Here is a 26,647-nt window from a genome sequence, read left to right on the forward strand (position 1 = left end):
GGGGCCTTGGTAAATTACACATCTCCCTCCTAACTCCTGGATGGTTTATGGCCGTGCATTATGCATAAGTGTGCTGGAGCGCCTTAAACATCCCCCAAGTGGATTGAAATAAAGTTGACGCTGCTCTTTGTTTGGAGCTCAAGATAGTCTTTATTTGGCGGTGCTGAATCGGAGATTGCTGTAAAAGCGTGTGTCTTAATTATTTTGGAGACTTTTTTCCCCAATGGCTTGTGAACACCTGGAGTGTTTTTAGTGGGATGCCGGATCCAGATGGGCGGATGTGAGGCAATCCACAGGGAAAAGTCGCTTACATTACAGTGAAGTGTGTCGTCACATAAATGGTTAAACAAAGAAAAGAAAGGCGCCGCATCTGATTCCTCTGGATGCTCAGAGCATAGTCTGTTGTACACTGAATGACAAAGGTAACGGGCTGATGTCGATTATACCTCATTTAAACGTTAGCTTGTACATTATATTTTTTAAATGTACATTTTTAAATCTGTCATCTTGATTAAAGATGTTATTGATGTAATTATTTTCCATGAAAATTTTTAAAAAAATGCTTTTTACACTTCTCTGTTCATTTTCATCATCGTCAAAGCAAAGTATTAGATCATAAGAAATTTACAAGATGTTCCTCAAGGATTTCATAAAATATAGAATTATCAGTAGATGTGGAGGAGTAGGGTCTTTAAAGTCCAAATGTGAATGGTTTTCCAAATTAAAATAGAATACAGATGACAAGCCTGTGCAATCGAGCATGTAAACACGTGTGCTGCGCTGACTTTGAATTAACATTAATAACACTGACTGGAATACAGTTCACGCTTCAGTCTTTGTTTGCCCACTCATCTTTACAATGATTTGAATATCAACTTATTCTCACAATATTTAACTCATACAGTACCAGCAGAGTATTTAAATCTAACTAGAGATTCTGTGTGTTACTTAGTAATACTGAAACTACCTCAGATTTTAAAATGAGACTTAAACTGAATCGACACTTTGACTGCTGTAAAGTGAAGTCTTATATGTTGTAATTTACTGTATTTGCTTATCTTTGTCATTCATTATCAGCTCAGCAAATGCTCCTTCTGTGTCAAGGAGTGCACGGGATGAGAAAAGACGGGGAATCCGTGGTTTGGAATCACCACAGACAAACTTTCCCAGGTGAGTCACTGACAGTAAATGCTTGCCCACAACTCATGAAATTAATAGAACTTTTCAGATGTTGTCACAGACGTTCTCAAACCAGGCACCGTAAACCATCTATTAACTGATAAGAGGTATGTGAATTCACACCAGTTCTCCTCTCCATGCAGGAACTACACATTTCAACTTTTCTTCAATGCCATCGGTTTAAACAAAGGTCTAAGTGGGTTCAAACTAAAAGAACACAACACGCGTAAACTGTTAACTGAAAAAAGACTCCATTTATTCTTGCACAACTGTGACATGATGCAACAGGGAGTACACGTGCCTTAAATTAAATAGTAAGGGGGGGAAATGCAGCAAGGCATTCAATTAATTTTCCAGGAATCAAATTAGCATTGTGTTTGTTGTAAGTGCACACACAACCTGATATGGACAATTTCAATCTCAGCCAAGCAATAGTAAATGAATAATAAGTTATCCACGCCAGGTGTATAATAAGGTATATAGCACCAGATATACAGAGACCTGAGCTTGAGGTTAAATATCACAATGTGTACAATAGGTCTCACAGACATACTCCAAACATCAAACCCGTCTGCTTGAGTTTATAACCAAGATTTGATTGCATGCATGTATTCGAACTTCTGAGCTCATGTTTTTAGATTGGTGATCCGCTCGCAATCATGCAACAAGTTTTCGATGTAATCATGAAGTTCATTTACAGAAGAGCGCATCTACAGTTAACCCAAGCCTTCGACTGATCCGCTGTCTTTTGGCACATCAACGTCTATAAAGCGTATGCATTAAAGCTTACATTCGCAGAGAAGAATTAAAAAAAAAAAAAAAAAACCTTCTGCCTAACAAGCGTCATTTCGACCATGCAAACCAAACCGCTTAACAATCACATCCACATGGCACACGCTCAACTGACTTCCCACAGACTCATGAAAAATAAATGTATTAAAGCTTTCCTTTTTCAACAAACCCCCGGTGGTGATTCGCAGCGTTCTTCATCTATGAAGTCAGCATACCTGCAGGAAATCTGCCTAAAAATGAATTCTGGATAAGAAGAAAGGCGAGCCTGTCACATCGACCCGTCCGCGATGGCCTAATTAAGATGTCGGTCTGTATGCTGCACATGTAAGGTCTGTGTGTTCAATGCGACGAAAGGCAACGAAACGATACATTGCTTAAATCATAGAATATAAATTAGTTCTGAGAATTTCGGGGGCAGGGTTTAAGGAACTGGTGACGTCGCCGGCTCGACGTCCTGTGACTGTGGATTCAACCAAAAGCAGGGGGGATGACATAAGTATGAAACAATTTCCAGCATTATTTTACAAAATAATACTTCTTATTATAGTAATTTAAACAGTAGAATTATGTAGCACTTAATGTAAAAACGTCAGTGGGCAATGCGTGTTAGAATAACCGATTTGAAAGCAAGTTGTTTTCACCCCATTAGAAAAAAACGTCTCTCCCCTGCCCCGAGAAAATGGTACGGTCTCAGGCTCAAATTCCGAGAATTGAGCTCGCTTGATTCTTAGAACTGGGGTTCTTAGAAGTGGTGATGCAAGAAGTTTCTAGGAAAGCGCTACCAGGTGATTTTTTAAATTCCTTTTTTCCTCTAATTTGGCGCGAAGTTATTATGTACTGTGTATTGCTGATGTTTTAGACATAGCTATTTGTCCAACTGTATCGGTCAAGTGTTGGTGAAGCCGGGGCTGTGTGTGAGAGTGTCTGCTGGCAGTTTGAACGGTGCACAGTCGAAACTCTGAAGTGGCTCCTGCAGTGACAGGCAGCGCGCCGCTCTCTTTGACAGATCATCTGCCTCGGCGCTGCGCTGTAGCGGCTGGTCGCTTTGGACCAGTGGGACAGACAGCAGCCTGCCTCCGCTGTAGCTTCCCAGACCGCTCTGACATGTCATGTTGTAAAGCTGTAATAGCGCTCGGGTCAGCTAACTACACCGTGGAAAAATGAGGATTTTGAGCGGTGTAAAGGTTATCCAGAGTCGCGGTTGTAGTATTTCACGGGTGGAAATAGTTAGCTGTGTGAACAGTGTGAGCGCAGCCTCGGCTTTAAATGCGCTCTGATTTAATGTCATTATGTTACGTTCAAGTGTCAACACACAGTGTGGCGGCGACTCGCGCGCTGTCACAAGAACTTTGCGGGCAGCATGGCAGCTTCAGGTTCTGGATATTTTTACTCCGCGGTCGCCCCGACGGTAATTTGCTCTAATGGAGCGCAAAACGCTGCGCCGAACAAGACATTCTCTTACCGTAACATTGTAGCGGAAACATTTGTGTTGATTGGGTGTGTGTGTGTGTGTGTGCGTGTGTTTTTTTTTTTCCACGGCTACAAGACACGTCTTCGCACCAATGTGCCTCTTATGTTTCCACTGTGACACCGTGCTGCATGATAAGCTTGCCCTCAGAACTACACCAAATTGAAAGCTTGAACTGAGATGCGCACAGAGTTGGCTTCAGCTTTCCTGCAAAGTGTTGCCTCATTTCTGTCCACGGACCGAGAGTTTCGGTTAGACTGTGTTTATGCTCATTAAAATTAGACCATATTTAAGCCAATAAAAGAAAATGCAAATAAAAATCAGACATCTACTGAGGAGCAACTTTTTGTGCTGACCAAAATCTGTGTTTTAATTAGTAGCAGTGAGATAAAGTAGATCGGTGGAAGTTATGCAGCTTAAATTGCATTTTCTGAAAATTAGACTTAACTGTGTTTACCATGACTCAATGTTTGTCACCACTTTAGTGTCTGGAAGTCGATATTCACTACCTTTTGATCAGAGGACATCAGTCTACGTTCTGTCCTTATTCTATTTTCGGACGTGTCCAGTCACAGACTTCAGCCTTGACATTACGTTTAACGTGCAGACTATGAAGCCAATTCTGCCTCAAACTATTTAAATATTAGTTTTCACTCACAGGAAGTCATTGGCCTAGAAATGCACTATAAAGAAAAGAGAATGGGGCTGCTGGGCTTCACAACAACACGTTGTCACAGGATTTATTTCTTATTATTTTTTTTTTAACTTATTTATATGACAGGCACCAGGTTGATTTGAAGATTCGGTCATGGGACGTTTTGCATTCGAAATTAAAATTCAGAATGTATGTGTTATTTGTGGGACGAGAAAAAACCCTCTCGGTCGTAAGTGGGCTGCTTGCTGAAACTGTTTTCGTGTTCGATCAGCTTAGTGAAGTGCATGAAAACCCGATTCCGCCGTGCTGAAGGCAAAGACAGGCTAAACTAAGCTAAACTTTTGCCCCGTTAGATTTAATGCGGAGGGATGTTTGGACAGAGCGACAGTGTGCTCCTTTTCATAAGCCTAACTGATGAAACTGCCGATGTAAACACGTTTAATGTGTTTATTGTGGGCTAAGTTATTAAACAGTCGGTGTTCCACTGAGTCGTTATTTTTGTATTTCCGGGAGAGAGAAATTTAAAAAAAAAAAGAAAGTATAAACAAAATAAGACCGTTGTTACAGAATTCCAGCATGAATCTCTCTGTCAGTTAGAACGTGGCACAAATTTTTCTTCATCTTCATTTGTTATATTTAACTTGTCAACCAGTGGTTCAGAAAGAGAGAAAGTGAGGAGCAGAGAAATGATTCCAAAGGCAGAAATTAAAATGTCTAGACAGTGTTTACTTAATAAATGGCGCCGCCTTCTGGGGCAAGGCTGCATCTGTTTCTCTGTCCGTCACACTGATAAACACCTTAAGAGGATCATAAATAATTTCAGGCCGATCAGTTTACTTTAAGATTATCTGTACTTCAGCCTTCACAACCGGGGATGAAATGTGGCATAGCAGTGTAAGAAGCTCCCCATGACACTGTTTTTGTGAAATAACCATACTTTTCTTTCTGTTTGCAGAACTTGAGAAAATGGCTTGCGCAGCAGACAGCTGCATACAATTCACACGTCATGCAAGTGATGTCCTGCTCAACCTCAATCGGTTGCGGAGCAGAGATATTCTCACAGATGTCACTATCTTGGTTAACAGACAGCAGTTTCGTGCACACAAAACTGTTCTCATGGCTTGCAGGTGTGTGTGTTAGTTAGATGAGCCAGAGTTTCTGCTGCAGTTTGAGGCTGACTGATGGCTGATCTTTGTTTCTATTTCTTTTTCTTTTCCATGGCTGCAGTGGGCTGTTTTACACCATCTTTACTGACTCCCACAAGTGCAACCTTAATGCTATCAGTCTGGACCCAAAGGTGGACCCGGAGGGCTTTGCCATCCTGCTGGAGTTTATGTACACCTCCCGTCTCACACTAAAGGAGAGTTTGATTATGGCGATCATGAACACAGCCATCTACCTGCAGATGGACCATGTTGTCGACACCTGCCACAGATTCATCAAATCCAGGTTGGTAGAATAAGGTCTTGTCCAACGTGCCATTGTTAGCATCTGTTGCGTTGTTTCATCTTCTCATTCTTTTCATAGTGATCCGTCTGCCAAGCTGCCCAGAGATGAGTTTTTGGTCAGTCCCTTGGTTTTACCTCAGGACGTCCATGCTTACCGGACCCACGATGTTGTTGACAGTTTGCACAGCCGCGTGGGTCCATTCAGGGATGGGAGACCCTACAGCTCAAACATGTTCAACGGGGTTAGCACCCCCAGCAACTACCATCTCTATGGCCAGTTTCCCATGCCAGGTTTCCCTTTCCCTCTCTGCAAGCTGACTGATGCCAAAAACGCTTTTGCTGACCTCTCTAAGAGTGGTATCCACCACAAGCATTGTTCTCCACATGACAGTGCCAACATCATCAGGGCAGAATACACCAGGGCAGTGGGGAATAGCTCCTCCAGCATTATTCACTCCACCACCTACGCTTCCAGGGAGGTAGGAAGAGATGACGAGATGAGGAAGGAGAGCCACGAGGGGGTCAGCCAGTCTATCGCTCTCGGCGCAAGGAAACGTGTGTTCCCCGTGCTGAGCCTCGAGCACCAGAGAGACTCTGGCAAAGATCATGCTCCTCAGGCAGAGGAAGACTTGATCCATCAGCACTACCCCCTTGGAATCTCTTCCGCTGGACGCAAGAGTCTCATGAGCAGCCCACAGAGCCCCCTCAAATCAGACTGCCAGCCCAACTCACCAACAGAGTCCAGCAGTAGCAAGAACGCCAGCCTCTCCCAAGCCACCGGAGTGCAAGCCCCGCAAGGCACGCAGGACCCCAAAGCTCGCAACTGGAAGAAGTACAAGTTCATTGTGTTGAATCAGAGTGCTAAGGAAGACGAGGTGGGGCTGCAGGATCCCGGGCTTCGTTCTCCTCAGCGCCTTGGCCTGCAACCCTACCTCCACCCCAGCAACTCGGAGAACCTTGACCCACAAGCCACAAGCAAGAGCAACGATCACAGTGAGGACCTGCCTGTGCCACAGGCTAGTCGTCTCAACAACATCATTAACAGGTGAGGATTTTTAAAACATGTAGCTGCATTGTCCGTTAAAAATGATTGCTTAAGAAGAATTTGTCTTGTGAATCAATTTGTATGATGTGTTTTTTGACGTCAGATGTTCTTTTGGAGGAAGGGCAGGTAATGGAGATATCCTATGAATGGATGAATTTATGTTGAAGGCTTTTTCTGCAAATTTTATACTTTTGTCACCCCTATAATCCAGTTTCCTGTACTAGATTTTGGACATTCACCAGGATAATTTTAGGAACTTTATTTAGGAATTGCCTTTTGATTTGAAAGATTTGTGTTTCGTCTATAGCGCACTTGAGGGGTCGCTGAGGAACGGTGACAGCCACCCTCCACACTACTCGAGCCGGCTGAACTGCTCATCCTGCGGCACTCCGCCTCCACAGCGCTCAGAAGTCTGTCCCAAGACTTCCAGGTCCCGTCTCGCAGAGGACATGGCGGAGCTGCACTCAGAATACTCAGACTCCAGTTGTGGTGAGTTTATGACACATACTAAAATGTCAGCGATAAATGCAATTCAAAAATGATTAAGTATTATTTATCACTATAGGTTAACTATTTACCGTGATCTCTCCCGAACAGAAAACGGTACATTCTTCTGTAACGAATGTGACTCCAAGTTTGCCGAAGACGAAGCGCTGAAACAACACATGCTTCAAGTACACAGCGACAAGCCATACAAGTGTGACCGCTGCCAGGCTGCTTTCCGCTACAAGGGCAACCTTGCCAGCCACAAGACTGTCCACACAGGTACATCTAATAAATTCTTTTTTTCATCTGCCAAGTGTCCTTCGCTGCTGAATGCTAACAGTTTCCTTTCGATTTCCCGTTTTCAGGAGAGAAGCCGTATCGCTGTAATATCTGTGGTGCTCAGTTTAACAGACCAGCTAACCTCAAGACTCACACTCGCATCCACTCAGGAGAGAAGCCATACAAATGTGAGACGTGCGGCGCTCGTTTCGTACAGGTAATAACCACTTTACATAAAACTCTCAAATGAAATGTTTCCCTCTATATTGTGATTGGTAGAGAGTACCAATCATAATAATAACAGCACCGATACTCTGCTCAAACTGTGGGTAGCTATAGTTATTTCCAGCTGTACCAAAGTACCCATAATTATAATCAAGCACATCCTTAAGAGGTTTTGGGTTTTACACAAAGGACACCGATGTGTCAGAAAGGTTTTACCAAACTTTCAGATAATCCTTTGCTTTGGTTCAGATGTCGTTTTCATTGGTCACATTGAGTCAAGCTGATTATATTTTTTCACGTTTCAGGTTGCTCATCTCCGTGCCCATGTGCTGATCCACACGGGTGAGAAGCCATATCCGTGTGAGATCTGTGGAACACGCTTCCGTCACCTGCAAACGCTGAAGAGCCACCTGCGCATCCACACCGGAGAAAAGCCCTACCATGTAGGTCAACATTCTGCATTTTTTTTGCTTCTTTAAAAGTTACAAAACCGTACAGTAACATCATCTTCTTCACAACCAAATTGAAGCTATTGCAAGAGCAAATATGCCTTAAAAATAACGCAGTGCCGTTTTCCTTTTCAGTGTGAAAAATGCAACCTGCACTTCCGTCACAAGAGTCAGCTACGGTTGCATCTTCGACAGAAACACGGCGCCATCACTAACACGAAGATCCAGTACCGTATGTCGACAGCAGACATGCCTACTGACTTGACAAAGGCATGCTGAACTGGACGAAAGGAGAAGTTTTAAAAGAGGCAATCTTGACCTTGGCATTTAAAGACCCCAACTTGTACAATCATCCAAAATTGTAGTGCCACACTGTGTTCGTTAGACAAATAAAATTGGCTGTGTATGCCATTCTAAACGGGTTTCCACTACATGTGAACATAGAGCCACATATGGCATCTTAGTCACTTTATTGTTTCTATATAGATATAAATAATTATATATATGTATGTTGGAAGTGTTTCTAAGATTTGAAGGTGCGTATATAAAGCTTTATTTTGTTGAGAAGGATGGAATGTAAACAATCTGTTTTTTGAAAATACAGTATTTTATATCAGAGAACTTACTTTTCTGAAAGTATTGAAAATTTTGATCGACGGGTGGTACATATATTTTAAGATAACGAGATTTGCGGCTGTACAGAGTTGTCTTTACATTTTGTATGTACATGTAGATGTATGTACATGTTGCACCATGTCAAGTTGCCATACTCATCTGAAGAGGGGGAAAAAATGACATTGTAATTGGTTTTAGTGTAAAACATATCAGATGACTGCTGCTGTCTGATGAGGATATGCATGAGGTACTCTGTTGCCGTTGCCAGTTGTCAGCGCACATGAAGGGGGCAACTGCATAAATATTGTGACATATTGTGTAATTATATCTGTGGGATTGCTCTCTGCTGGCAGAGCCAATCTAATTGTTGAAATGCATTTCAAGGTACTGCTTTGTTATTACCAAGAAAATATTTTGCTTCAAATGTATTTGTATAGATGTGAATTTAGTTGTTTTGTTTCTTTTCATTTGTTTTCCTTAAGTGAAGGTTTACAGTTTTGGTCATTGTTCTAGATCCTACAGTAAAGTTGTGTAAGTGTCAAAGTTTTTGTTTGTACATACACTGTGTATTCAATGTGCCTTTCTCTATGGTGACTGAATTCTTCTCCATTCAGCCCAGCTGTATTAAGGTACAACTCAAGGACACCACTTGTCCTAAATCCCTCTGTGTGTGTGTGTGTGTGTGTTTGTGAGGGAGCGAGAGAGAGAGCATGTGAGTGTATGTATATATTTTTAAATTCTTGTCGCCAACCCTAAAACATGCAAATTCATCATTGTAAATCTTCAGGACTTGTTTTTGGGCTTTTTTAACTGCATTAAAATTATTGTACAATGTTTAGATGTATGAATGTAAAATAAATGTATTGGATTTCTATGTATTAACATCAGACTGACTTTGTCATATTAAAGTTAGAGAAGACATTGCATATACAGACACACAGTTTGACCAGAAATAATGTTAAATGGCTACAATAAAAACCAGGGGATAGATTAGATGTAACACAATACTTAACTACAATGTAACAATACAGTTACATAAGTGATAAGCCTGGTCGACCAGCAGTTACTTTCAACCTTTACAGACTGGTGGATGAGAATTCTGATGCCAAATTATCGAACTGAAAGCATCCATGTAGGCTGACTTCTTTTGATGTTGGAAGTAAAAGTGAATCCCGGGAAACAGCAGCATCCAAATCAGTCACTTCTCTCTTCAGTCTCAAGAAGGGTTGAAAATACTGCAGTAGGAGGAAGTAAAACTACACAGGTACTAGCTGCACTGAGGGAAAACATGGCTTTTGACAGTTTCTGCTCATATTCTTATGAACTCTGCTAAGAACCAACAAAACGTCCTAAAAAAGTTAGTGCTCACCAACAAACCATCGACCACACCTTCAGTACATCGTCAGGTCAAAATTAAAGCAAGTTTATGGAACTTTTGTAGATTACCAACCACTTTTCAAGTGCAATTCGGTTCATTTAAAAAGAACCTTAATAAAATACTTTCAGGAAGAGTAACCTTCAAAAGCAAAAATACATATTTTTCTCTTACCCATAGTGCCATTTATCCATCTGGGTTATTTTTCTGTGAACAGCAGTCTCTTTCCAGAAATCATGACACTCGTCACTGAAGATAATCCACAGACCTTGTTGTGAGTAGTTTCACGTAGGACCCATTTTCATATCACCACACAGAAGGAAGCATGCAGCTACTCATGGACGAGAAGCTGGCTGACGTTACAGCTCAGCTCGTCAATGTTTTTATCCTGCCTTGTTATGAACACGGACCTCTCGTCCATGGGTCGATGCACGCTTCCTTCTGCACAGTGATGTAAGTAGAAAATATGAAACTGCTCACAACAAGGTCTGTGAATTATCTTGAGTAAGGGGGGAGGTCAGGGCTTCTGAAGAGAGACACTGCTGTTGAGCTTTGCTTTTTTTTTTCTTTTGTGCTTTAAGCACCACAAGTTAAGTGCCATCTAGTTCCACTTTATTAGAAAGAAGGTCGACAACTCTACAGCCGATATCTCCAAAGCTAAATAGAAAATAGATAAATAGCATCCAAGGTAAGAGAAAAAAAAAATCTATATTTTTCATTTTGGGATGAACCGTCCTTTTAACAATTAAGACTTGTAACAAAAATGAATAAACCAGTGGCTCAGTGTCACATGTATTAAACGTATTGAGCACATCCAGAAGACAGTTAACAGAATAACTACACACTGTCATTTCTTTCTAATATTATCTTTGTTCCATGACCACCACGGCTCATGGCAGTAAATCTTGTTCCAATTCTATTAATGAGAACTAAACCATAAATAAAATCCTTAATTGTTTAAAAATCTTTAACAGAAAATCGACCAAAAAAAAAAACCCCTATGAACGACAGTAACATGATCAAAATATAAATATTTTTTATTTTGAAGTGGCATAAAAAAATCCAAATGTCATCATTTTTAAAGATAAGCAACAGTGCTTGCTTTATACAACAGAAACACTACAACAAATTTTTACCTCTACTGGGCTCTAAATTGTATTTAGTTCTATTTCTTTTAAACAAATGTCGGTATCAAATGAAGCCTACTACACAGCCTGAGAGGTGAGGACCTTTTCCAATAATTACTGCTTTGGAAATTATCGATCACCAATGTCAGGAATGCAATTACGCTCTCTGTGAAAGCACAGAAAAACGACCAGTACTGCTTAATTACATGAGCTGTAGAAACTGTAGCATCTTTAAATGAACTTAACTCAGAACTCAAACTGCTCATTATTCACCGTCACAACAACCCTCCACCCACCCAAAACGAAACCCCACCCTGCAGGCCCATCACTGCTTCTGCTGCATCGCTTCTTTTCGTGCAGCGTCTTGCAGGAGCTGAGTGTCCACTTCATCTGCAGGTAGCTGAACATACCGGACCACAGATCCACGGATGAAACAGTTTTTCACAGACAGCTGGAGCAAATTAAAACACAGCAACAATTACCATTTAATGTCTTAACAATAATGATGATGATGATTAAAATTTAAATTTTAAGATTAAGATTTGCCACAATGTAATATTCCACATTTGATGAAGGTGCAACATATGGAAATGAGAGTATAAAGTATTGAAAGGACATATTTATGTTTTGTTTGTTACACAACAAGCTATGCATACTTATTTACATATTCTAATATATTCAGATTATATGGGCAAAGGTTTTATATATTCCATACACAAAAGGTCAATGGTCTCCAAGTTTCTCACGCATCTGTGTGAAAACCCACACCCTTATGTGTGAATGAGTGTGTATGTAGACGTATTTGGTATTTCAGAAAATCCATTGTCTTTAGCCATGTTTAACAATATTCCTATATTTTGAATTAGTTATGAGGAATCAAGATGATCAAACAATTTTAGGCGTGTTTTTATTTTTTTGCCCATGATATCTCTCAATCAGAACATTAGAGTCATAACAGACATGTCCTCCAAGAAAAACTTGGCTGAAAGAGAAGGTGCTGGACAGTTAAACTTACCATGTGTGGATATTTCTCTGGATCAGTGACACTGATGTCTGTCAGCTTAATGTTCAGGTACTGAAACACACAAGCAGACAAATGTGACTTCATAATATTAGAATCGTCACTGGGAATTCAGGTATAAAAATGCTAAGGCTGCATAGCTTTGTTTCAAAACAATTACAATCAATTCTAACCTGATCCACAGAATGAAGTGTTCCACAGATGCTGGAAAGAGAGATGTTGGGATGCAATTTATTATACACATTTACTGACATATTCTTACGTCAAGAATATAAAAGACCAAATTGCCTGAAAAAGAATCACTGTTGTCAACGCACAGTTGGTGAACAAAATAACAGAAATACTTCGTTACATATTACAACAAAAAACACCAAGACTGCAATAAATTAAGTTCATAACGTCCAGTTAATAAAGTGCACAACACAGACTCTGTCATATCGGATTTTAACTGTAAGCTATACTTATTACTTTCTACTGCTGTTGCACTTAAATGACAAGAAGAAATCGTGTTTACGTTTTTATCACTTTTTTTCTTGCCTGAAATCACGTACATGCATTTTGAGCCTCAATAGCCACCATCAGTCTCGTCCCTATCCACTGCTACAGACAGCACAGTTTTGTAACTAGCATAACTGAGTAATGGAGGCTAACTCAAACAGTATGACAAATTTACCCGGCTTAGCCGGAAAAACTAACCTCAAGTCGTTTTTGAGCTCCACCACCACATCCTTCCCCACCAGCGATTTGAAAAACGAGTAGAAAAGCTGTGAAACAGAACGACGTGATTACGCTAATGTTAGCAGCATGCTAAATGCCGAGCACGATACGGGCTGCAGACAGCGAGCAAACGAAACCACATAAACGGAAGCAAAGTGAGGCAAGAGAGCTGCGGGTAATTCACCGCCTCACTGAATCTTCAGATAACACTGAAGTGAAGTCGGAAACTAAATTCATTAATTGAGACTGATCTCTTACCATTACTGCTGTTGCTTTCTTGTCGTAGAACGTCTACTGTTGATGATGTATCACACCGCGTAATATTTCTGCGACGGACCAGGTTGCAATTATGGACCATCTCCACATGGAGGAGCCAGATGTGCGCTCAGTGTTTACTACTGTGACAATACAGTGAACTTTACTACCTGAGAAAGATTTATCGCACCTTGTTAAGTGAGCCGTGTAGCTATAATGTATTATATCATCGCTGTGAGGTAAAACGGATAATATAGTGCCTCACAGAGTCACAAGAATGAATCTTTAGGTGTTTATTTCTTGGTCTTGTGTTATACACCTTGTTGTAAAGAAGCTGATCAGCAACTTTCTTGATTGATAGGCCCAATAGTACTTTGCACACTTTAGGATTTATTAGACCTAAGCTTTCTGGTTTGTGACACCTGGGCGTTGAGACATCTGGGCTACTTACATCCCACCACCTATGGTTACATAATGTTCAGGACCAAATCCAGCAAACAGTAACTGAGTAATTTTGAAAGGTCTTAGGACATAAAATTATCCAGTAATTTGCAGGAGAAACAGCAAAATTTGCAAGATGTCTGAAAGAAATGTATTTTATTTTGTGACATAAATTCAAATGTAGACAATTCTTTTGTCTTACTATCCCTGTGGAGGTTTACCTTTCAACTCCTAGGCTGGTCCTGATCCCCAGGTCAGGAATCTCTGTGCTGAGGTAACCACTTAACATGGGCATAATCTCATCAGCCCCTTAGAGGAGAATCGGTCACGACAGTTTGATTCAGTTTAAGGAAAAAAATGCATAAAATCAAGAAGTAGCATTTATTTATGTGTGTAAATTCTCTTTTAGAGGTCTGCTCACCTGGAACCATTACGCAGGGCTCCTCCATGACAGCAAAGTGTTGCTCAGGTTTGCTCACACCTGACTGTATATTTTCCCAATGTCATCAATTAGAATGTCCTCTATAATTTGTTAACTGGCATTGATCACATAATTGTCACACTACATGTAGTTCTTTTAGGCAACAGCAGATGGAAGCAAATAACTGGAGTTTTATTGACAGGTTCCCAGCAATGGCACCTCCAGGAATTTAGGGTGTCCAGATGGTGCCACTGAAAATTTTAGGGCTGCTCATCAAAACCAAAACCCATAACTGAACTTCAAGAACTGTATTATGCCATTGTAGTATATAAACAAGTTGAAAATTATGGCGATATGAGAGTTTGGAATTGCACACTGACACAATTTGGCTTCTTACTTTACAGTTAATGGAAAACACTTTTGTAACACGTAACCTGGAGGGAATCTGCTCTGCTGATCCTGGAATCAGTATATGAAGTATTGATATCTGATGTTCTTCAAAATATCTTAGACCAAAGAGTTTACAGGTCAGTTTGGTCACACATTCACTTGGTTCTCAGGCTCACTAAGTCACTGGACTTTATAAGGGGACTGATGGTAACAGACTGTATATAAGAGCAATAGGAGGTATCAAGTATTAGCTCCTGATAGTCTGTGGTTTTCCCAGTTGAACATTCCTTATTTCCTTTAAGGCTATCAGTTTTAAGTCTTGAGTTTCTTTCTTTTGAAACTTACCAGTCAACCATGGTCTTCTTTAAAATACCACTTTTTCCACATTCTACAAAAGAAAGTAAAATCTAATCCTCTTTAGTTAAGATTCCATTGATTTGGTTTCACCTGCCCTTTTAAACAGAACAACAACCAGCTGTCAGTGCACAGTCAAGATGAACACATCCACAAGCCTCAAAGACAATGGGGACAGTGGACAAAGCAGCTCCACACTGTCACCAGAGAGAGTCCTACCACCACAGTTTCACATAATCTGAATTTTCCTATTACACCATCCACAGAATGAAAACATGTCACAATAACTACATTGTCTATTTTTGTCATCTCAGTTTCAAAAGAACCTTTTACAGTTTTACAGCACATGAACATTAGTTTTAAACAGAATTCAGAAATACCTTATATGCCTGATTTACCACAGCAGTTATGCATATATAGGCAAGCATACTTCACATCACATTGCCTGGTTTTGCTTCTCTATGCTTCTCAAAGTAAAAAAAATAGGCAGTTCAACCCGCAACAAACTCTTAATGTTAACCAATGCTAACTTTGCACGACTAACTCGCCAGGATAATGCACATAGGAGTTCATCCCGATGGTAGCTTCTCTCTCAACAGCTGGAGGAAATACCGTCAGCTATATTCAGTTTCGTGTCTTGAAACTCTCAGGTTAGAAATGTGTTATTTATCTGTCTCACGCACCTGCCTGATGCACATGTTCCCCCGTGGCCGCATGTGGTAGAGGACATGATGCTTAATGGTTCAAAGCAGCCCAGAAAGAGCCCACTCACAGCTTATTCCCTATATTCATATGTACCCTTATATTCTATAATTACAATCAAGCTGATATTTGGATTTATTTGAGAATTTATTGTACATCTTAATGGCAAACATATTAATGTCTGCAAGATACAGAATAACACTGTGTAGTAAACATCCTTTAGCTAATATGTATGTATAGTGTAAAACTAAGAAAATATGAAAAGTAACGTAATTATGTCTAAACAGAGTTTAATTTCAAACCTATTTTTTTAATGCAAGCTTAGCAGAAATTATGTATGAAAATGTGTCTCTAATGTTTACATCATTTACTTGTTAAGAATTTGATGAAATACGTAGCTATAGCCAGGAAACTGTTAGCTTAGCGTAGCCGTAAGACTAAAAATGGAGAAAGCTGGTCTGGCTCTATCCAAAGGTGTTAAGTAATGAGCTTCAGAGGTGCTGGTTACAGAATTTTTGTTCTGTTTAGACAGACAGGTGAAATCCAGCAACTAAGTGAATTTAATTTAAATTCATAAAAATCTATGTTTTCAAAAAGTTGCAGGAAGCTGTACAGTCAGTGCTGACCACCATGGCAGCCTGGTCTCACTTCACAGAGCGGCCCGTCTTGGAAACATCAGGATGCACTAAAAAGAAAAGACAAATCATTTACATCTTCTAACTTGTTGGATAATGCAATTCTACTGAGAAGATACTCAGGATCTTACTATCTCTGTGAGCCTGTGTCTGTCCAGGTCTTGGTGGTGGTCTGTTTTTGATGGGAAATTCAGAGCTGTCTCTGTAGTCTCTGGGTTTGGACGGCTGGGGCTCAGGCATGCCCGGTCGAGACTTGGAGGGTAAAGGAGGCCTGTTTTGTGCTATTCCTCCTTCAGAACGTGAGGGCACCACAGGTTTTTTTTGTGCTAAGGGGTACGTGGTGATGGGGTTTGCAGGCTGAGGTTTGGTCTCAGAGCAGGTGAAAGAGCGGTTGCGTGGGGTGGGCACTGGGGGGCGATCAGGGTCTCCATCTGCTGCTTTGGAGCCTGTGAAGGTGGGATCCGGAGGTGTGAGGTGGTCCCTCTGCTGATGGTCTTGGTCCTTGCCCCGACCATGTAGTTTTCCCATTGAACCATATAACGGATTGTCAAACATCTCTGACACCTTGTCACACTCACCCCTAGGAAACAAGGCATCAGTCAGTTAAGTTTCTGTTTCACGTTTTACTGAATCATACTTGCCATCATTTTGAGTTTTAGAGAGGCTTTCTCCTGAGACGGAACACTGAGTTTCAGTGAAACACTCACATTGTACCAGAAACAGGCACTTACATAGGATTTAAAGATTTTCCTGTGGGACTACGTGTGCCCACATCATAGGGACCCTTCTTGTGATCTTTGTTCCCTTGCCCAGCAACTGAAGGATTTTTTGGTGGCATGCTGTAACTCCAACCTTTATCTACCACATTGCTCCTCTGGAATGACACTCCCATGTAATTGGGATTAGAAATATCATGCGCTTGGGTGACGGTAAACCTGTTAATCAGAAAACAAAAAAATCACACATTTAGAAGTCTTATTTGAGATATTTTGAAATAACCACATGTGAAAAAATATCTTACTTGTTTGGGTCACTGCCTTTGACTTTTGAGGTGACAGTGTCATCCCTTTCAATTTTGATGAAATCTGAAAGCAGAATAAAATAGCAATTGATGCTACAAGAGCTAAAGTAAAAAGCATTTCACACTTAAATCCTGAACTTATTTGCAGACTCACCATATAACTTCTCAGTCGTCTTGCAGTCAAAGGTGTGCAACTGGATGCCACCTGTCAATGTGCCTGTCTTCTCTCCATGGTGCGTCAGTGTGATCTGAAACTCTGTGTAGCAGAACTGGGCAGCTCGAAGCGCAACACAACCCTCTCCTTTGGGAATAAGACACCAGCAAAGTGTAAGTACTGCTCACCTCGTTGCATCTGCATTACAAATCGTGCATTGAGTTAATTACCATATGACTCGTCGCAATCTGTTGACTTCACACAGATGAGTATGTGCTGGTCTAAAAGGTACTCAGGGTCAGATATGATGGGGGTGAGCTTGAAAAGAGACAAAATATGACAAATGAGGATTGTGCGACACCATAAACCTTCCACACTGAAAGCTAATTCCAAATTTTACCACAGTCTGGTTGCCAAATCGAACTTTTATTGACCCATCTGAGTGCTCCATGTTCTCTCCCTCTGAAGTCTTGACTGTTTCTGTAGAAATTTTGAGAAATGCTTTGTTTTGATAGTCTCTGTCAGTTTTAAAGCAGATTCAAATAGAATACAATACAGTAAATCACACAAATAAAACATACTCTCCAAGCAGCTGGAATGGTATTCGATGAAGAACTTGGTCTTTGATTTTGTTAACAGTGTGGCCACACAGTTCATTATCTGTATCCCTCCTTCAGGTGCACTGTTTGGATCTGAGAAAAAAAAACAAAAAACACGTACCTTGTCAAAGTATCATTTTTGGAGCGGATAACATAATCATCTGCAGTGAACCGCAGATGGTGATCATACCTTGCTTAGAGACAAACTGTGAGGCTACTCCAACTTCAAATGACGCAAATACAGGTGAGTGGTCACTGGTCACGATGTCAGTAGTGCACCCTGCAAGTTAGAAAGTTTGGCTGAATGAGTCTGTCTCCAAAAAATGTGACTGAAGGGGCACTAGAGCAAATTTGCATTCCACTGTGATGAAGACTGGGGAATCCGGAGGGACAGATTAAACAAACAATGGTCAAAATGTACAGCAGAAGCTGAGATATCTTGCATTTTAGTCCTTGGCTTTGTTAGACAAAGGCTCTGTCCTTTCAAAGTCAACACCCCGAGCCTCCACTTTCTCTTAAAAAATCTAATACATCAGCCTGGCTGATTGTAATTTTAAAGTCTACCTCTAATTTTTGCATGCTCTGCAGGTATCCAGTAGTTGTTAAATTCATGACAGATTACATAGTTCTTCCTAGAACCCTACCCAGGAAATGCACATGTTCAAGATGAATTACTCACCATATGCATGGCAGACAACATGAACCAGAGGGTATGACTTCCGCAGGACACGATCACACCACGAGGGCAAATTGTATTTTGTCTGCAGGGTTAAATTTATTATAAATTTATAAATACTGAATATAATAGTTTTCACTAGGGCTTCATAGCACTTTAAGGATGAAAAAGAAGCTGGGATGTATCAGAATTCATGTAATTTTCGGTAGAAATAATCAAACACTCTCACTGATATGAATTAATAAAAGAGATCTAAATCCATAAGGTTCTATATGTCTAAAATTCGTTAAATTCATCATTGTGTCTGTAGAGGAGCTGTATCTTAAAGTTTACACAACATATCTTCACATGGACTTTTTGACCTAGATGCCTAAAACAAAAAACATGTTCCTTGTCAATTGAGATTTGTGTTCAATGCTGTAGTTGCTTTTAAGGGTTCCTGCACTATGGTGACTGACAGGAGCCATACTGAGAAGAGACATCTGACTAAACATAAACTCACCCCTGTGGCTTTGGCCTTTGTGTAGGCATATTTCTCACGTGTATCTCTTTCAAAGCGATATGTGGGTGCAAATGTGATTTCCTCTTCATCTGCAATCCAAATGAAGATTTTTTTTAAATTTTGATGTACACTGTGAATGCATCAGGCAATGAATAGAACTGAGCTGATATAGAAAATCACATACAGCATAAGATAAGTTACATTAAGATGCACACTTTGCTGTATGTCTGTAATGGTCAATATTTTCCATGTGCTCAAGGCTCACCAAAATGTAAGAAGATCTTTCCATCATTCCTCTCCATGTTGAGCTGGTCTTTAGCGAGGAGTTCCTGGTACTGCTGCTGTTTGATCTTTGTCACAATGTTCTCAGCTTCCTGTGAAGGGAAACAGCCCAAGTGTTTTGAGCCTCAGAGAACTCAGACGCTTGACAACCAGCATGCTCTTTCATGCACTACTCACTCAACTTCAGCTGGATGTCATTATTAGGAAGATTTATAAAAGTAGAAACTGTTTTTGTTTAATTCCTATATGGTAAACTGTATTATTTACAACGTACTGTGGAAGGGAGCTCGACACGGTAGTTCAAATCACCGAGCCAGAAGAGGTGGGTGAACCGATGTGTGATGTCAAATGGATTGAGCTTCTTATCTCCAAGGTTCAGAAATCGCAGGATGCTGACATAGTTTTGATTACGTCTGCAAATACAGCAAATATTAGTGCAAAAACATAAAAAAAAAATCTGATTTCAGTGAATGTACTTTCATATTTTAGTAATAAAAATAGAAGAAAGTGTGCAAAGACCAAAACGTTAGGAATGAAGGATCTGAAAACTGAAAAGAGTAAAATAAATTAAGGCTCAGATTATTTTGGTTTGAACCCAAACAGTTTGACAGTGCTAACCACTGAACAATTATTTATTAGTCTATGGAGTGATGTTTTTGATAACCTTTTGCTAACATTTGGTCAGTTTTCAGGTACAGCTTAGTAACTACATGGCTTCCTTCTTTTTCCAGAGTTTCCCTGGCCGTGTATGGCTCCAATGCCGTCTAGCCTATTAATCAGGAGTCCGCAAAGCACTTGCTGATGCTACTAAAGCTTTTCTGCTGTGAGTGAGAGCACACAAAAATAGGGGTTTAATTAATTTTTAACAGCTCCTGTCCTCTCTCAAAGATTTTGGCAGCTGGACATTCAGAGAATAATTTTAGGAAGATTTTAGTCACTTAATCAAGTTAAAATTGTAAAAGTGATGGTCACAAAATGTGATTTTGAGAAGTGAATCCCCAGTATAAATTACACAATTGGTTATATCCTTAGATAATATTAGTAATAAATTTAAACTTGGCTTTGTTAAAAATGTAATATGTTGCTCACCTGAGCTTCTTCTCACTTCCGGAGGTCAGGTGACTGTTGACAAAGCCAAAAGATGTACCATTGAACATGAAGGACACTCCCACTGCCCCCTTGTTTCCTATCAAACAGATATCACAACATCATTGTTCAACATATTTTTATGACGGGTCATTAAATGGCTTATGAAGGAGTGGAACTGCTTACCCAGAGTGTTGGCAATCCCTGTCTTCACACTGTCTGAAAAAATGTGGGAGATCCTGTTTTCATGCTCTGGCTTGGCCAGGACCACAATCCGAATGTTCCACAGAGTGTGGATAGCTACCTGGATGTTGGAAGATAATATAACACATTTCTGCTCTGCACCTGCATTCACTTCTACATTTCCAATGTACCTGTACTGTAATGTAGCTGTGCAAATGGCAATAAACTCTATTCTATTCTATTCTATTCTATTCTATTCTATTCTATTCTATTCTATTCTACTCTATTCTGTTCACATGACACTTACTTTCTCACAGGCACTCACTTGTTTAAAGCTGATGTTTGTGATGTTCCTCAGGGCACCTTTCACTGTGTCTGCCCACTCTTTCTCGCCCGTAGGATCCTCCTGCGTCCCAATGACATAAAAATCATGTGGGATGTGATCTGCCGTGTCGTCTCGTGTCTTCCCTTGGCCCTTACACTGAAACCAGGAGTCAATGTTGGAGGAAACCCCAGCATTTCCTGTGGTTTTTTTGGTAAATATTGTACTTTGTCATTGTTTTGCCATCATGAATTTAAATTCATTCAAACCTGTAAGAAGTTAACATTGTTACCCATGTTCCAGGTGCCAACAAACACAGTGATCATGTCTGGTTCAGGCTTTTCAGAGTGTTTGTTCTTCATTTGTTGAAGTAGTTGGCAAAACCCCTCCCTTTTCTGGTAGGACATAAAAATATTTCTGATAACAAACACATTTAAACATTGTACCTCATGAATTACAAGTGACTGAAAACTTAAAGCCTGTGTAACCATATCCTACACAAACACCGTATTTTCTGCCAGTGCTTTGGTTATTTCACTTGAAATTTCTTCATATGTTCTCAGTGGTTTTAAGGGGGAGTGGGGTAATGTGAAAAGGCAATACTCCTCCGTTAGAATTTGAATCAAAGTGTGCCGACAGTTGTGAGTTGGATGCTAATCTTGCTCATGCTAATGATTTATTCCCAATTAAAGGGATTTTATGCACACCTTTACCCCCAAAATGGCAAATGAAGCAAGTTGCGATTTGTTATGTTGGGTTATATAAATAAAATATATTGTTGACAGGCTGATCAATGACTATTTAATATTACAGATAATTATTTCATTGAAAAAGATGTCCAAAGTTGTCAGCGGTTTGTTACCTTCGTGTTATCAAACACAAACTCTTTACGCGAAATCTTCTCTTTCTCTGTCTCCATCACGATGACAAGTTTGATGTGCACTTTCTGAGATTTAACCAGCTGCAGTACTGAAAAATTAGCACAACAAATATAGCAGTGCTGATGGTTTACAGCATTTTTAAAACAAGGATTGAGGGCCATCCTACTTATTCATACTTTTGTAAGAGTCGATATGAATTTAATGGTTGGTGAAATAGAACAAAAGAAACTTCAGAGATACCCCACCAGCACCCAAAATTGTTTGGAACTATGTCTCAGGTAAAATGTTGTTTTTTAAGTGTAATTGGTATGGCCATGAACATGACAAAAGTCAGAGGATCTCTGTGGAATAGAGGAATAGGTGGAATAACACTGTGAGTCATCCTCTGAGGTCATGAATAACCATGAAGCAATATTATTTTCATATATCAATATATCAAAGTGGTGAACTGACTAACTGACAAACTAACTACCATTAGAGCCACATTGCTATTGTGGTTAAAAGTTGAAAGGAATGAACATACAGAGTCTTATGAATTCTTACTTTTGTTGTGTGCCATGTTTTTGTCGTCAGGCCCATCTTTTGACTTCTTGAAGTAGAGCTTCCCACTTTCAACATCAACTTTCAGGAACATCTTTGTGGAAATACCCAGAGATTCTTGCTTGACCTGCAAGTGAAAGAGGAAACAAATCAAGCAAACCACAAATTCCTGATAGTTTGTATCATTTATTTTGCATGCACTCCAACACAGTAACTTAGAGTAAGCACCTCAAATGTAACACACGGTATGATAGACTTCCTGTGACCACCTTCATATCCAAAAGACTCCAACATAGAACTTTTAGCCTGAAAAAAGTAATAAATAGAGGGTTGCATTTGAGAACTATGTAATCTTGTTTGTAAATTACATCACTTGTTGGTATATCAGTAAAAATGATTATTCATGATATTCACAATCAGTACAATTAACAATTAATTAATCAGTTAATACCTTATCTTCTATTGAGTAGAGCAGTTTTGTCAGCTGCTCAAGCCTAAGGGATACAGATTGACCCGGATCAGAGGATATCTGAAAATAAAGGAAATAATGCATAATGATAAGGATCTTTTTATGAGAGTTGATAACGCTGCAAAGGATCAAGAATGTCACCCACCTGCTTTGGAAACTGCCCAATCCCTGGGGACAGTTGTTGGTCCACTACTCTGTGGAAAACCTCCAGAGCTGGCAGGATGCGGGAAATTTCACTATCTCACAAATAAGGTCAGATCATGGTTAAATCAAACCTATACATTTTAGTAAATATAATGTATTCTGTTGAATGCTACCTGTACCTGTTTAGATTCTTGCAGATTGTCATTGTTAACTTCTTTAGTCCAGGGAGGTTGAGGTGACCATTCTGGACTTGTTCTGCATCCAAGCAGATTGAGGTCCTGAAATATTCTTTGATAGCCATTTCATGCTCCTCCGGTACTCTGGAATTATGTAACACAGGGGCGTGCACTAGTTAGCTACAGCCAAGCACATCGATGTGTCAAATCCCTGCTCAGAAACATTGCATGACGAAATATTTGTCAAGCTGCATCAGTGCAAATTTTGAAAATATGACCATACGTGGACAAGTCTATATGCTGAAGTCTCATCAGGCAGGTGTCCGATATAGACTTATAGGCTGGTTCAGAAGGCTTGGAGTCGCTGTCTTTCACATCGTTGATTATAATGTTCCTGGGTGGAAGCTGTGGTGGAAGATTACTGGATTCTGCAGGGGAAAGATGCATACTATGTTAAGAAATGTTTAAATCTTTGACAGGCATTTTACAAATAGTCACTGTTCAGATGTAGAAAGATTTATTTGACCTGGCTCCTCGTCTACCTCCTCCTCTCTTTGGACTGGGTACTGCAGATGTGTGACCAAACCCATGTTGGGACTGTAATATGCCTCCACCAGCTCAGGCAGCACAGAGAAGAACCTGATAGGAACTCCCTCTGATGCCTGAAGTGTAGATATACAGCAGACACATAATTCTCCTCAGACATCAGCAGAACTAACAAGTAAAGACTTTTGTTTTTCTTTTGCGACTAAATCAGATGACACAATCTTGAAGTTTTACTTCTACTTCCCATGTGACATCAGATATGTCTACTTGTGCTGTCTGTGGCTTCTTCCAGCAGACTTCAATGTATAATTTGATTTAAAAGTTGTTGCAGTTGAGTTGATGCTGATCACGAGCATAAATGTTAGCATTTTATGTTTCTGCAAATCATTAATATGTTTACATGTTTGTATCTTTCAATTTTCAGTTTCATGTAGTGGCAATACTGTGATCAAGGTTTGGTTAGGCATAGACATAAAAACACGTTTTTAGGCTTAGAAAACAATCATATTTTGGCTGAAAATGTCAAGTTTTGTTGCCACAAATACGAGGAAAATGTCCCAAAAACTGGAATGGAAAATTGTCAGAAGAAATTGTCTTGAACAATCGCTTGTTAAGCAGTGGTGCCCGTTAGGCTTCCTTCACCTCCTCCTCCTCCTCTGGATAAGAACCCAGCTCATGTTCATATTAAACTGGAGATAATACGATTTTGAGTATTATTTCTATGATATAAAAATAACTAAGCTAAGCCATATTAAGCTCTGTTGATTTTGAGGAACAGAAAGTGAGTCCATAAAACTAATTTGCCAGTGTTTTCATGTGTATAGCATGGTCAAACTCCATAGAATCAAAAATCTGATGAACATTTGCTAGTTTGGTATAACCTGTTCAGGGAACTCTGGGATTCTAAATTGTCTTTCTTTTGTAGTACCCTGTAGAATATCAGAAAAGAATATTGAAGGGTATACTATGCAGGATTTGTCACTTACTTTTTGAAAACAAACCATTATAAGCTGCAGTTGTCATGCAAACTAGAGAGACAAGTCACACTGATGGCTTTAGTAACATGATGGATTCACTTGGCATGACAAAAATCTTATTTTTACCTTTTTCGCTCTGGTTTGTTTACCACACTCTCCACGAGCTTGTACCCAAGATGCAGTGAATAATGTGAACCATACTTCCTTAATTTGTGGTCATACAATAACTTTTCTTTCTTTCTTTTTTTTTTTTTTTGATGATTATCTCGTTGGGGACAGCACGTTTTACCCCCTGGCTAATCTTATCTCATTGTCCCCAGCTACTCACAGTCTGTGGTTTGAGCTAAATGCTAATGTCAGCAGCCTAAAATCCAACAACGATGATGTTAACACGCTGGTAAAGTGTTAGCATGCTAACATTTGCTAATTAGCACTAAAGTACATCTAAAACTAATGGAAATGCCAGTAATTTTGGTCTGTCACATCCTAAGGTACTAATTTCGTGGCAATTCTCTCAGAGCTGTTTTCGTCTTGACCAGCATGTTTGACTGACTGGCTGAAAAAACGACAGGCAACCAGCTGATATTGCCATCCCTAGAGCCATGGCACTAGCCACCAAACAGTTATGACAAAATATGTTCAAATATACATGTTTTAAAATAGATGACAACTAAGCAGTTGCAGCAGTAACAGTGGCTGTGTACCAGTGGTTTCTCTATAAATTAGAAAAGTCTTTTATGTACACATGTGCTGTACTACTAACAGTTCTACAATTATAATAATTCATAGAACAAAAATAATATTAACTTGTGTCAAACTGTCAACCCACCTGCACAGACAACTTCTTATCCTCATTTGGCAGGATTCTGTATGTGTACACACAGTTCTGGTATCTGTGGTTAAAATAAATGAATGCAAATGACTGTCACAGGAATATGACATGTATGCAGGAAAATAAACAGGCTGGTTGATAGATTCAGTGTGTTCAGCAGGCACTTGGAAAAGACTGGACAGTATTTTAAATGAAGGTTGACGCATGAAAAATTATATGAGTAGCAGAGGGCAAAGGGTGTTGCTTTTTGGCAGCACGATATGCAAATAAAGGGGAACTAGCTTTGCATTGCAATGCGTATGAGCGTATGAAAAATGTGATGCGATACGTAGTTAACACAACAGGATGAATTATTTTAAATGTGCCCAAATGATGAGGTTTTTTTTTTAACTTAATGCTAAAAAGATTCAGTATAACAGCACTGTCATGTCAGTTTTTACACCTTCAGCTGAGCTCACAGTTCATTTTGCATGCCATTAAGGGTTTTTTGAGCAAGGACCAAAGGGCCATTGTCCACTTTATGAAACCACATCAAAATAAACTACAAGTGTGATAATTAGAAACAAGTAATGTCTACTTACAAAACACAGAGGGCATACGCTCCCTGTATAGACTCACTGGCCCGAATAAGGAAGCTTCCATCTCTTGCTGCTTTGGAAAGAAGATCCTCGGCTTTGGATCGAGTTATATTACCATGACACCAAGGCTGATAACTTGGCATCCTGTTTCTCACCCAAGAATCTGAGCTCAAGACTTTTGCATCTGTTCTCAAACTATATTCCAGCAAACCAAGGTAGACTCAGTTCTTTACAGCTATTTTCATCTTTTCATGTTGCGTACTTTTAAGTCCTGTTTCACTTGTTCATCCCCTGCCTCCGCAAGCTGTAAAAAGGAGGCAGCTACTACCTCTGTTCTGAACTTCCTCATTTGAGAAGTTGAAAGAGGAGGGCCCTGGTGCCTCTGCTCTGACTGTTATATGACATATCCACGTAGCTGTAAATGGAAATACAAACTTTTGCTTGCTGAGAATATATCTTTGTCACATTACTGAATGATTAACCAGAATTCTCTCTTTAGTTTCCAGAGACCTCTTTGTTGACCTCCTTGTCCATGAAAAATAAGGAAGTCATTTATAAAAAAAAAAAAACTTGAAGAAATGAAAAGAGAACCAACAAAAA

General features: G+C 39.9%; 3 protein-coding genes across 4 annotated transcripts; 1 reads left to right on the forward strand and 2 right to left on the reverse strand.

The window, feature by feature from the left end:
- Positions 1 to 1,082: 1,082 nt before the first annotated feature.
- On the forward strand, positions 1,083 to 9,515 carry bcl6aa (BCL6A transcription repressor a). 2 transcript variants are annotated; one of them, XM_046392362.1, is made up of 9 exons: positions 1,083 to 1,170; positions 5,050 to 5,221; positions 5,322 to 5,543; positions 5,622 to 6,587; positions 6,895 to 7,076; positions 7,185 to 7,352; positions 7,439 to 7,569; positions 7,883 to 8,020; positions 8,162 to 9,515. In XM_046392362.1, exons 1-9 carry the CDS (start codon positions 1,086 to 1,088, stop codon positions 8,303 to 8,305), a joined length of 2,208 nt encoding a protein of 735 aa, XP_046248318.1. In that variant the 5' UTR covers positions 1,083 to 1,085; the 3' UTR covers positions 8,306 to 9,515. The 2 variants fall into 2 exon arrangements, with proteins under 2 accessions (XP_046248318.1, XP_046248317.1); XM_046392361.1 differs by lacking the exon at positions 1,083 to 1,170 and adding an exon at positions 2,653 to 2,756.
- Positions 9,516 to 11,035: 1,520 nt separating this feature from the next.
- Positions 11,036 to 13,281, reverse strand: smx5. The gene is made up of 5 exons (XM_046392366.1): positions 13,140 to 13,281; positions 12,861 to 12,928; positions 12,338 to 12,368; positions 12,159 to 12,218; positions 11,036 to 11,594 (listed from the first exon to the last, which is right to left on the reverse strand). The coding sequence occupies exons 1-5, from the start codon at positions 13,140 to 13,142 to the stop codon at positions 11,469 to 11,471; spliced, it is 288 nt and encodes a 95-aa protein (XP_046248322.1). The 5' UTR covers positions 13,143 to 13,281; the 3' UTR covers positions 11,036 to 11,468.
- Positions 13,282 to 17,259: 3,978 nt separating this feature from the next.
- Positions 17,260 to 26,392, reverse strand: inpp5d (inositol polyphosphate-5-phosphatase D). The gene is made up of 22 exons (XM_046392360.1): positions 26,051 to 26,392; positions 25,467 to 25,530; positions 23,641 to 23,776; positions 23,398 to 23,542; positions 23,118 to 23,258; positions 22,940 to 23,030; positions 22,777 to 22,854; positions 22,554 to 22,631; positions 22,329 to 22,452; positions 21,767 to 21,873; positions 21,197 to 21,299; positions 20,908 to 21,104; positions 20,586 to 20,703; positions 20,403 to 20,499; positions 19,588 to 19,726; positions 19,297 to 19,405; positions 19,032 to 19,120; positions 18,533 to 18,614; positions 18,044 to 18,133; positions 17,836 to 17,946; positions 17,485 to 17,734; positions 17,260 to 17,401 (listed from the first exon to the last, which is right to left on the reverse strand). Exons 1-21 carry the CDS (start codon positions 26,188 to 26,190, stop codon positions 17,553 to 17,555), a joined length of 2,421 nt encoding a protein of 806 aa, XP_046248316.1. The 5' UTR covers positions 26,191 to 26,392; the 3' UTR covers positions 17,260 to 17,401; positions 17,485 to 17,552.
- Positions 26,393 to 26,647: the final 255 nt, after the last annotated feature.

Source organism: Scatophagus argus, chromosome 6, assembly GCF_020382885.2.
Source record: "Scatophagus argus isolate fScaArg1 chromosome 6, fScaArg1.pri, whole genome shotgun sequence".
Lineage (NCBI taxonomy): Eukaryota > Metazoa > Chordata > Actinopteri > Scatophagidae > Scatophagus > Scatophagus argus.